This window comes from Procambarus clarkii, chromosome 43, assembly GCF_040958095.1.
Source record: "Procambarus clarkii isolate CNS0578487 chromosome 43, FALCON_Pclarkii_2.0, whole genome shotgun sequence".
Taxonomy (NCBI): Eukaryota; Metazoa; Arthropoda; class Malacostraca; order Decapoda; family Cambaridae; genus Procambarus; species Procambarus clarkii.
In genome coordinates this window covers 18,944,760-18,957,174 of record NC_091192.1, presented here as the reverse complement: position 1 = coordinate 18,957,174, position 12,415 = coordinate 18,944,760, and the positions used below count along the sequence as shown (strand labels likewise).

At 50.3% G+C, this 12,415-nt stretch overlaps 1 protein-coding gene across 1 annotated transcript in view; it reads left to right on the top strand.

Annotated features, from left to right (window-relative positions):
- LOC138350006 (ferredoxin-dependent glutamate synthase 1-like) overlaps window positions 1–11,982 on the top strand; it is a 109,526-nt gene extending 97,544 nt beyond the window's left edge. The window contains exon 4 of the mRNA XM_069300077.1: window positions 9,995–11,982. Coding sequence (XP_069156178.1) covers window positions 9,995–10,196 — 202 coding nt within the window. The 3' untranslated portion in view covers window positions 10,197–11,982. The remainder of the gene's footprint in view (window positions 1–9,994) is intronic.
- The last annotated feature ends 433 nt before the right edge of the window (window positions 11,983–12,415 follow it).

Genomic DNA, 12,415 nt, shown 5'->3' with positions numbered 1-12,415 from the left:
GATTATCAACAGTTTGTGTGTAAATATCTTGCTGGAAAAGTCTCCAGCCCTACACACAAGACTCCTGAATGTAAACACGAGGCCGCCAGCTACCCGACGGTTCTGCTCCACCCGCGTTACTCAATAGTACCTTTTGGTCTTTATTAAGCATTTTGAAATTATATCACTGGAAGCTATAACTTAGGTTCCAGCATTATTTTTTATTACCTGGAAGCTTCTAGATTCTGGCAATCACATGTACAATGTAATGGAGACTGAGCTCAATAGTGTCATTGACCAAATGGTCATGTAGGCTGCTAATGTAGATACAAATGAATCTTAAATCAGCAGATATGATCGATTTGAAGATAATCATAATGAATCATGATTATCTGATAATGCAGATAATGAATCTGATATGATTCTGATATATAAATATGATATGGAATAATTCATTCCTTAGATGATGATAATATTAACGAGTGGAATTTTCCACAACACCGCTTTCTCTACTCCCCCTTCCTCCCCCCCCCCCTGCTTTCTCTACTCCCCCTTCCTTCCCCCCCCCTTGCTTTCTCTACTCCCCCTTCCTTCCCCCCCTGCTTTCTCTACTCCCCTTCCTTCCCCCCCCCCCCTGCTATCTCTACTCCCCCTTCCTTCCCCCCCTGCTTTCTCTACTCCCCCTTCCTTCCCCCCCCCCTGCTTTCTCTACTCCCCCTTCCTTCCCCCCTGCTTTCTCTACTCCCCCTTCCCCCCCCTGCTATCTCTACTCCCCCTTCCTTCCCCCCCCTGCTTTCTCTACTCCCCCTTCCTTCCCCCCCCCTGCTTTCTCTACTCCCCCTTCCTTCCCCCCCCCCCTGCTATCTCTACTCCCCCTTCCTTCCCCCCCCTGCTTTCTCTACTCCCCCTTCCTTCCCCCCCCCCCCTGCTTTCTCTACTCCCCCTTCCTTCCCCCCCCCCCTGCTTTCTCTACTCCCCCTTCCTTCCCCCCCCCTGCTTTCTCTACTCCCCCTTCCTTCCCCCCCCTGCTTTCTCAGGGGGGGGGGGGAAGACAACAACACTGTCAAATGAGGCCTTAACATCTTAAAAGCAAAATTTAGAAACAAATCTTACGAACTAACGCTATCTTGCAGGTGCAAGGAGGAGGGGAAGAAGGACAAAGTATACTAAAGACAGTTATCAAATCTACATTTGGCAGTGTTTTGGTAACTCGGTGTAGGATTTATTTCTGTACACATTTTTAACGTGTCTCAGTAGGAGAGTCTGGAGCCAGTGGTCCAGACTCCGTCCTCTCGTCCGGCACCTCTACTGCTTGGCTGTTTCCCTCTCGACACACTGTACATGTATCATGACCATTACTAGTTATTACTGATCGTTTCCCTCAACCCACCTCCTTTTCGTCCGTAACGAGTGACGTTCCCGGCTGCAACTGCCTGGAACCAGTGAACAGTTTATGGTATTATTCTCTTACCGTGTCACGGTGGTGGTGGTGGCTGATGATGCCTCTTGAACTGTGAAAAGTTCTTTGGGAAGGAAGTATTCAACATGGCTTCCTTCAGACCCTGGACATTCAGCACATCTGCTCGTTCATTTCCAGATTCCAACAAAATGTGGCAACATGTCTTCCTTAACTCCTGTCTCTTCCAGCGACGTGAGGTTTAGTTCCCGTAGTGTCTCCTCGTAGCTCATACCTCTCAGCTCGGGTACTAGTCTGGTGGCATACCTTTGAATAAATCAAATTTAGTCTTGTGCTTGACCGGATATGGACTTCACGCTGGAGCTGCATACTCCAGCATTGGTCTGACATGTGGTATACAAGGTTCGGAAGGATTCCTTACACAAGTTTCTAAAGTCAGTTCTTATGTTGGCCAACCTGGCATACACCGCTGATGATATCTTGATGTGGGCCTCAGGGGACAGGTCTGGACGTGATATCAACCCCCAGGTCTTTCTCACTCTGATTCTTGAATTTCATCTCCCAAAGGGTACCATGTAACTGGCCTCCTGGTCCCTACACCTATCTTCATTACTTTACACTTACTTGAGGTAAAAGTTGGTAGACATTTTCTAGACCGTTCCCCAAGTTTGTCCTTGTTTTGTGGTCTGTCTGTCTTCCTGTGTTTTGAGTCTTCCCATAATTTTTGCTTCACCACCAAACATTTAGAATACCAAGTTAATTTTTTCTGGAAGATCGTATACATATATTAGAGGATGGGTTCAAGTACAAAGCTCTGTGGCACTCCGCTGGTGACATCATGCCACTAATGTCTCCCCCCCTCAGTTACTGGCCGTTTCCTGTTGCGTAGATACTCCCTTATCCACTGGGGCACCTTACCTGTTGTTTCTGCCTGTTGCTCCAATTTTTTCAAGAGCCTTTTATGAAATAGTTTGTGTGCGCGCACGCGCGTCATTTGACCATTAGATTAAATTGTTAGCTGTTACTTGAAAGTTCATATTCCGCGCATGCCTCATTGTGGGTATATATATTGCTGCCAGCTGTGTGTGTTGTTTTATTGATGACTGCTATACTTTGATAAGTATTCTGCAGTTGGTTGGTGAAGGTGTAAGAATAGTGACAAGGTCGCCAGGCACAGTGATGGTGGTGGTGGGCGGCCTGGCATGGTGGTGGTGGTGGGCGGCCTGGGGTGGTGGTGGGCGGCCTGGCGTGGTGGTGGTGGTGGGCGGCCTGGCGTGGTGGTGGTGGTGGTGGTGGGCGGCCTGGCGTGGTGGTGGTGGTGGTGGTGGGCGGCCTGGCGTGGTGGTGGTGGTGGTGGTGGGCGGCCTGGCGTGGTGGTGGTGGTGGTGGGCGGCCTGGCATGGTGGTGGTGGTGGGCGGCCTGGGGTGGTGGTGGGCGGCCTGGCGTGGTGGTGGTGGTGGTGGGCGGCCTGGCGTGGTGGTGGTGGTGGTGGTGGGCGGCCTGGCATGGTGGTGGTGGTGGGCGGCCTGGGGTGGTGGTGGGCGGCCTGACGTGGTGGTGGTGGTGGTGGGCGGCCTGGCGTGGTGGTGGTGGTGGTGGGCGGCCTGGCGTGGTGGTGGTGGTGGTGGGCGGCCTGGCATGGCTCTCTCTCAATGTCTGGCCATTTAGAAGTAATATTGTGCTGCTATTTCTCTTGAAATCCTTGACATTCAAATGTGGGATTATTAAGAAATTGTTATATGCTAACCTTTTGTCTTGACTATGAGAATATTATGAGAATCATTATATTATCATATTCTCATATGTAATATGATATTCTCATTGTCTTGACCGGGCGGGGCTCCGGTACCTCACGGCCCATGTTGAGGCCCGGTACACTGGTGGTACCTCACGGCCCGTGTTGAGGCCCGGTACACTGTCTGGTGTACCTCACGGCCCGTGTTGAGGCCCGGTACACTGTCTGGTGTACCCCACAGCCCGTGTTGAGGCCCGGTACACTGTCTGGTGTACCTCACAGCCCGTGTTGAGGCCCGGTACACTGTCTGGTGTACCCCACAGCCCGTGTTGAGGCCCGGTACACTGTCTGGTGTACCTCACAGCCCGTGTTGAGGCCCGGTACACTGTCTGGTGTACCTCACGGCCCGTGTTGAGGCCCGGTACACTGTCTGGTGGTACCTCACAGCCCGTGTTGAGGCCCGGTACACTGTCTGGTGTACCTCACGGCCCGTGTTGAGGCCCGGTACACTGTCTGGTGTACCTCACAGCCCGTGTTGAGGCCCGGTACACTGTCTGGTGTACCCCACAGCCCGTGTTGAGGCCCGGTACACTGTCTGGTGTACCCCACAGCCCGTGTTGAGGCCCGGTACACTGTCTGGTGTACCCCACAGCCCGTGTTGAGGCCCGGTACACTGTCTGGTGTACCCCACAGCCCGTGTTGAGGCCCGGTACACTGTCTGGTGTACCTCACAGCCCGTGTTGAGGCCCGGTACACTGTCTGGTGTACCCCACAGCCCGTGTTGAGGCCCGGTACACTGTCTGGTGTACCCCACAGCCCGTGTTGAGGCCCGGTACACTGTCTGGTGTACCCCACAGCCCGTGTTGAGGCCCGGTACACTGTCTGGTGTACCTCACAGCCCGGTACACTCTGGTGTACCTCAGTCTGTGGTTCACCTTGTGCTGGTTCCCTTTTGCTAGACTGTTTATTTCACTGTTACTTTCACCTGCTGCCTTCACATTCATGTACATGTTGTTGTTGCTAGTGTCCACGTCTGCTGACCTACTAGTGCCTGGTCCGTGTTTGGCGGAGGGGGGGGGGGGAGGTTACCTGCGTACATGAGGGGCGGGTGTACACGTGGGTGTGTACACGTGTTCATGACCGGTGTGGTGTGTACCTTGGCAACCACCTTCACTTAACGTCAACCTGCGGGGGTTTCCCAACCGGTTTTGGACACTTTCAGATTTTGTTTGTTTTCCCGCCGTAGTGGATAGTGTGTGTGTACTTACCTAATTGCTTAATTTACCTAGTTGTGTTTGCGGGGGTTGAGCTCTGGCTCTTTGGTCCCGCCTCTCAACCGTCAATTAAGAGGTGTACAGGTTCCTGGGGTTGTGGGGAGGTTATCACGTGACCGGTGACCTTTGAGACCATGTTGAGAGGTTTGTTTACCTGTGTGGGAGACGTGCTGTTATGCCCTCGTGAGGGTAAGCATGTGTTTGAGTGTGTTGCTTTATGCTTCTGTCTTTGTCTGTGTGTGGCCGTGTGATGTATATAGTTATGAAGGAACCCACTTGCGTAATGGGAGTGGAAACGTTTGGGTGCGTGTTGGAGCCTTCCTTACAAGGAGGTGACCAAGGCGGGATGGGGGGAAGGAGGGTGAGTGGAGAGAGAGGTAAAGCATAGTAAACATCTGTATTAAGGTGCTTTAATTTACACTAATACGTTACATTTTTACCGGCTTGGTCGATCCCGCCAAAAATACTTCACGTGAGGACGCGGTGGCGTCTGGTGGCAGTACAGTAGGACTACAGCAACAAGCAATGTGGTTGTTAGTCACAGTGCACAGGGAAGGAAAGTTAATGATGGAAAACCCCTAAGCCAGTGTGACAGCCAACTTGGAAACCCCTAAGCCAGTGTGACAGCCAACTTGGAAACCCCTAAGCCAGTGTGACAGCCAACTTGGAAACCCCTAAGCCAGTGTGACAGCCAACTTGGAAACCCCTAAGCCAGTGTGACAGCCAACTTGGAAACCCCTAAGCCAGTGTGACAGCCAACTTGGAAACCCCTAAGCCAGTGTGACAGCCAACTTGGAAACCCCTAAGCCAGTGTGACAGCCAACTTGGAAACCCCTAAGCCAGTGTGACAGCCAACTGGGAAACCCCTAAGCCAGTGTGACAGCCAACTGGGAAACCCCTAAGCCAGTGTGACAGCCAACTGGGAAACCCCTAAGCCAGTGTGACAGCCAACTTGGAAACCCCTAAGCCAGTGTGACAGCCAACTTGGAAACCCCTAAGCCAGTGTGACAGCCAACCTGGAAACCCCTAAGCCAGTGTGACAGCCAACTTGGAAACCCCTAAGCCAGTGTGACAGCCAACTTGGAAACCCCTAAGCCAGTGTGACAGCCAACTTGGAAACCCCTAAGCCAGTGTGACAGCCAACCTGGAAACCCCTAAGCCAGTGTGACAGCCAACCTGGAAACCCCTAAGCCAGTGTGACAGCCAACCTGGAAACCCCTAAGCCAGTGTGACAGCCAACCTGGAAACCCCTAAGCCAGTGTGACAGCCAACCTGGAAAACCCCTAAGCCAGTGTGACAGCCAACCTGGAAACCCCTAAGCCAGTGTGACAGCCAACCTGGAAACCCCTAAGCCAGTGTGACAGCCAACTGGGAAATATTAATTAGAAGGGAACAAGAACACATGGTTCTTGTATATATAAACCATGTATACAATATTTGTGCATGTATACAAGGTGGTCAATATAGTCCCCCCACTCTGGACACTGACGAGACACAGGCCAACCACCAGCATCAATCACCACCACCAATCACCACCACATTACCACATGCAGTGTTCATACAAGAGCCGCACCAACCGGGTTGTACTGCATGTGTGTACACTGCATTCACACACATGAATGTACATGTGTGGATCACTGCATTCACACACATGAATGTACATGTGTGTACACTGCATTCCCCGACCCTCGAATAAATGTTATAACACGTTGTACAACATCTTGACGGATTGATACATTAAAGTATTATAGGATGCTTACCTGTGCTTAAAGACCAAACGTTTAGTGCAAAATTACCAGATATATAATTTTCACATCTGTATTTATGGATGAGAAAAGTAGAAAACAAAGTAGATGACGTCAGGCGGCAATTTTGTAATGTTGAGTAGTTCACAAAGTGTAATTAATACCTGGCATGAAACAGGTGTCACCAGCCCCTCGCCCAGGACTGGCCGAGGGGCAGGTAAAGTCAGTCTTGCCACACAAATGGCTTCATTAAGTAAGTCAAAGTAACTGACAAATGGTTCATTCTGGGTGGGACCTTGACCACGTGTTTCTCAATGAGGCGAAGGAAGCCCCTCTGCAGGACGGTCTCGTGGTCTTTACCTCGGGCATCTGTACACCAGCTGAGAGGCGGGACCAGAGAGCCCAAGCTGAACCCCCGTAAGATCAACTAGGCCAGTACACACACAGAGGATCGCATGTAAACATTACCCGAGTGCCTTCTCACAGTCGCTTAATTGTTCTTCCTGCATAACCACCCACTTGGATTGTTCGCGATAACTTGCAGCTGCTTGTTCAGCCACGTGGTTAACATCCCAGCAACTGGTTGTTCAGCCACGTGGTTAACACCCCAGCAACTGGTTGTTCAGCCACGTGGTTAACACCCCAGCAACTGGTTGTTCAGCCACGTGGTTAACATCCCAGCAACTGGTTGTTCAGCCACGTGGTTAACATCCCAGCAACTGGTTGTTCAGCCACGTGGTTAACACCCCAGCAACTGGTTGTTCAGCCACGTGGTTAACACCCCAGCAACTGGTTGTTCAGCCACGTGGTTAACACCCCAGCAACTGGTTGTTCAGCCACGTGGTTAACACCCCAGCAACTGGTTGTTCAGCCACGTGGTTAACACCCCAGCAACTGGTTGTTCAGCCACGTGGTTAACACCCCAGCAACTGGTTGTTCAGCCACGTGGTTAACACCCCAGCAACTGGTTGTTCAGCCACGTGGTTAACACCCCAGCAACTGGTTGTTCAGCCACGTGGTTAACACCCCAGCAACTGGTTGTTCAGCCACGTGGTTAACATCCCAGCAACTGGTTGTTCAGCCACGTGGTTAACACCCCAGCAACTGGTTGTTCAGCCACGTGGTTAACATCCCAGCAACTGGTTGTTCAGCCACGTGGTTAACATCCCAGCAACTGGTTGTTCAGCCACGTGGTTGACACCCCAGCAACTGGTTGTTCAGCCACGTGGTTGACACCCCAGCAACTGGTTGTTCAGCCACGTGGTTGACACCCCAGCAACTGGTTGTTCAGCCACGTGGTTAACATCCCAGCAACTGGTTGTTCAGCCACGTGGTTAATACCCCAGCAACTAGTTGTTCAGCCACGTGGTTAACATCCCAGCTATTTCTGTATAACCGAGGAGAGCCTACCAGTAGCCAGGTTGTATTGGGCTGGACGTTACCCCCCTTACTTCCCCCGCCCCCTCGGACGCCCCCTTACTTCCCCCGCCCCCTCGGACGCCCCCTTACTTCCCCCCCCCTTTTGCTGGGTATCATAGCTGTGAGGCTGTCGTGTACTGACGTGTGCCGCTTATATAAAGATAAGTGTTGTAGGCGGGCATATACAGGTGGGAGGCAGTGTGTGTGGTACTGTCCTTGAGAAGCTCTGGAGGTCTAGGTCACAACACTCTCAAGAAAGAAAACATTACTATAACGACGTGAGGGGGGTGGGGGGGGGGGGGAAGGGTTAATGGATAAAATTGTCAATATTCCTGTTTATTTTTTTTAATTTCCACCACAGACGTGGCCACACATTTACAATGCTAACCAGCATATATACATTTTCTTCTGTCCTCCATGGACAGGGTTAGAGATGTGTTTAAACATATAGTTCAGGGGTTTATTGAACACTCAACCACAGAAGGTGTTTCGGTGCTTTTAAAATGCTAAGCTAACCTACATACGTAAATACATAGATACACAGATTTACGTATGCCCTACATAAAGTGCTCGGTGTGTCTTTTACATAGTGTCATTAATGTGCATTTACAAAAGGTGAAATGTAATTCTGATCAGCTGGTTAGAACTGGCACACTGACAACTTACCTGCCAATAAAAGCAATGCATTAAACCCACTGACTTAGATTTACTTCTCAGACTTGAAATCAACTTTAAGATACTGGGGAAGGAATTATCAGGGAAAAGCACCTTGTTGTTGCTATAGATTCAGCCACTCGGAACAAGTTCCAAGTAGCACGGGCTATGGTGAGCCCGTACTGGACTTACCTGGCACAGGAGCGAGACTGTGTGTCGGGAAAGCACTGTCATTACGACTATATAGCACTTGGAAGGGGTCTGGTTAACGATTAGGGATGGGACGAGGGAGGGGAATGGTGCCCAATCACTTGGACGGTCGGGAATTGAACGCCGACCTGCATGAAGGAAGACCGTTGCTCTACCGTCCAAGCCAAGTGGTTGGGTAAGATACTGAGGAGTATACCCGTATTTATCGTGAGTATACAGAGTTTAGTCTTGAACTATGTTAGCCAGTATACTGGCTGGTTGGTCAGCCTGGTACTGTGGTATACTGGCTGGTTGGTCAGCCTGGCACTGTGGTATACTGGCTGGTTGGTCAGCCTGGCACTGTGGTATACTGGCTGGTTGGTCAGCCTGGCACTGTGGTATACTGGCTGGTTGGTCAGCCTGGCACTGTGGTATACTGGCTGGTTGGTCAGCCTGGCACTGTGGTATACTGGCTGGTTGGTCAGCCTGGCACTGTGGTATACTGGCTGGTTGGTCAGCCTGGCACTGTGGTATACTGGCTGGTTGGTCAGCCTGGCACTGTGGTATACTGGCTGGTTGGTCAGCCTGGCACTGTGGTATACTGGCTGGTTGGTCAGCCAGGCACTGTGGTATACTGGCTGGTTGGTCAGCCAGGCACTGTGGTATACTGGCTGGTTGGTCAGCCAGGCACTGTGGTATACTGGCTGGTTGGTCAGCCTGGCACTGTGGTATACTGGCTGGTTGGTCAGCCTGGCACTGTGGTATACTGGCTGGTTGGTCAGCCTGGCACTGTGGTATACTGGCTGGTTGGTCAGCCTGGCACTGTGGTATACTGGCTGGTTGGTCAGCCAGGCACTGTGGTATACTGGCTGGTTGGTCAGCCTGGCACTGTGGTATACTGGCTGGTTGGTCAGCCAGGCACTGTGGTATACTGGGTGGTTGGTCAGCCAGGCACTGTGGTATACTGGCTGGTTGGTCAGCCTGGCACTGTGGTATACTGGCTGGTTGGTCAGCCAGGCACTGTGGTATACTGGGTGGTTGGTCAGCCAGGCACTGTGGTATACTGGCTGGTTGGTCAGCCAGGCACTGTGGTATACTGGGTGGCTGGTCAGCCAGGCACTGTGGTATACTGGCTGGTTGGTCAGCCAGGCACTGTGGTATACTGGCAGGTTGGTCAGCCAGGCACTGGTGGTGGCCTTAATAACCCTCCAGAGGGTGATGCGCCTGAAGCCCAACATGAAACAACTATTCGTTTATTGTTTACGCGTGTGCACATGTGACGTGTTGCTTAAGTCCTATACAGTAGTATACATGGTAACACTGATCCTGCGTGGGACTGTAATTGAGGTTCATATTGAACCCAGCGAGAGGTAAGTCTTGGACCCTTGTACACGGCCCAAGTACTCCTACTGCAAGCTCATCATGGCCCAGTAGGTAGTGCGTGTGCTTGGCGTCCAGTGATGCGGGTTCGATCCAATTATACGGCTTCAATATGTAATTATAGATAATGATATATATATATACACACTGTTAATGGTCTCGCTGTTCACAAGATTGACTCTGTCTCTGTCTGTGACACAGGGAGGAGCAGGAGGTGTGTCTGCCGGAGCCTGGCCGCTACGCTACGGGCATCTTCTACATGGACCGCGCCCACCACCAGGAGAGCGAGCAGCTCTTCGCCGACCTCGCCGCCTCCCATGGCCTCAAGGTCAGTACATCCCCCTCCTCACTCACATGCTTCACTAAGGCAGCTGTTTCCCCTAGTTCTCCGGCCATATTTTAATGTGGCGGTGATCTTATCACACTTGTAAGGTGCACGGTGTTTGATGGCAACGTTGTAAGTTCAGGGGCGGTGGTGCATTTGTCGTGTCTACGCTTGAAACTGTGTGTGGAGTCTGCCTCCACCACATCACTGCCTAGTGCAGTCCATCTGTTAACAACTTTACACACTCGAAATGTTCTTTCTAATGTGTGTGTGGCTCATCTGGGTACACGGTTCCACCTGTGTCCTCTTGTGCGTGTACCACCTGGGTGAAATAAACTGTCTTTGTTGTCTCGATCAATTCATCTGAGAATCTTGTATATGGTGATCATGTATCCCCTAACTTCCAGCGATGTGAGTTCGGTGTCCTAGTCTCCTTGTGTAGCTCATGCCCCTTCAGCTCGGGTACTACTCCGGTGGTATGCCTTCGAATCTACTCCAGTTTAGTCTTGTTTGACTAGATAGACTCCAGGCTGGGGCTGCACACTCCAGGATAGGTCTGACGTATATGGTTCTAAATGATTCATTATACAAGTTTCTAAAAGGTAGTTCTTATATTGGCCTACCTAGCATATGCCGCTGATGATATCTTGATGTGGGCTTCAGGGGACAGGTCTGGTGTGATATCAACCCCAAGTCTTTCTCACTTCCTGATGCTTGAAAGATTTCAGCTCCCAAATGGTACCTTGTATCTGGCCTGATCCCTACACCTACTTTATTTCGGGTTTGCTCAGGTTAAACTCTAATAGTCATTTGTTGGACCATTCTTTCAGTTTGTTCAGGTCATCTTGAAGCCTCATGCTGTCCCTCTGTGACTTAATCCTCCTCATAATTTTGGCATCATCAACAAAAATAGAGAGGAATGAATGTATACTCCCCGAAAGAATATTTATGTATATCAAAAATAGAATAGGTCTGAGTACAGAACCCTGAGGGACTCCGTTGGTGACATCACGCCATTCCAGGGTCTCCCGTCACAGTAGCTCTCTGCTTCGTATTGTTTAGGTACTCCCTTATCCACTTGAGCATCTTGCCAGTTATTCCTGCCTGTTTATCCAACTAATATACCAACCTCTTATGGGGTACTGTGTCAAAGGCTTTCTGACAGTCCAAGAAATTGCAATCTACCCTTTCTTGCTTAAGCTTTGTCACTTAGTCGTAGAATTGTTAGACCTGCGAAGCTAGATTTGGCATCCCTTAACCCATGTTGTTGGCGAGTCACAAAGTGCTCTCTCTCCAGATGAATTACTAGATTTTTCTTGCGATCTTCTCCATCACATTGCCTGGTATACAAGGCCTGTGGTTCAAGTCCTATATGTTTAGGGACACTGGCCTGTAGTTCAGTGCCTCTTGCCCTTTGTGTATATTGGGACTACATTAGCCGTCTTTCATATTTGTGGTAAGTCTCCTGGTGACTTGTTCACCATGGAGAGTGGTATGTGTCAAGTAGTCGTCAAGTATTTTATTGTTGTCTAGGGCAATAAAGCTTTGGCTTGAGCCAATTGGAATAAAATGAGTAGGGAAAAAGCCAAGCAAGAAGATGAGTTATATTTATAAACAAACACGACATTACATAACATAAATAATTTCTTAAAAATGAATGCATTCAGAAGGAAAACAAACTTATATCTTATCAGGCAAACTGGCTGTGGTTCCCACACAGCTCTTACTCCAACAGTGAAACTGTGCACCCCAGCACTACCTCTGTCAACCGGGGCCGCACCTATATAAATCCATAGGAAATCTGGACCCTCTCAGAAACTATTCAGTAGGCTATCAGTGCATTCTACCCTTCCTTGCAACCCTGTGGCTTAACAGATTATACGCCCGGAAAATCCCTCAGGAGACAGGAACCGGTCAGACAGCTGGTGCTCCGCGTCAGGTCAAAAAAATGACGTCCCCCCCCCCCCCCCCCGGTTGCCATTGCCTCTTAATACTCCAGTCTTCAACATTCGCAATCAAACTCCTTAATAGCTCCATTAACAACATTCCTCATGCAGGTCTTCTGACGGAGTCCACTGTTCCCTCACACAGTTTGGCTATTCCAGTACACATTACTCACGAAGGATCTCCAGCTGAAGGGCACTACTTTACTGGCGGAGTGATACGTCACTCGCGGCCTCCCACCTCCAGATTTCTTTCAAGAAAACATTCTCTAATCAACTCCTTCATATTAATGAACACTTTATAATAAAGATTAACCTCCAGAGGAGGTAAGGTTCGTAAGAGCAAGCAAAGGG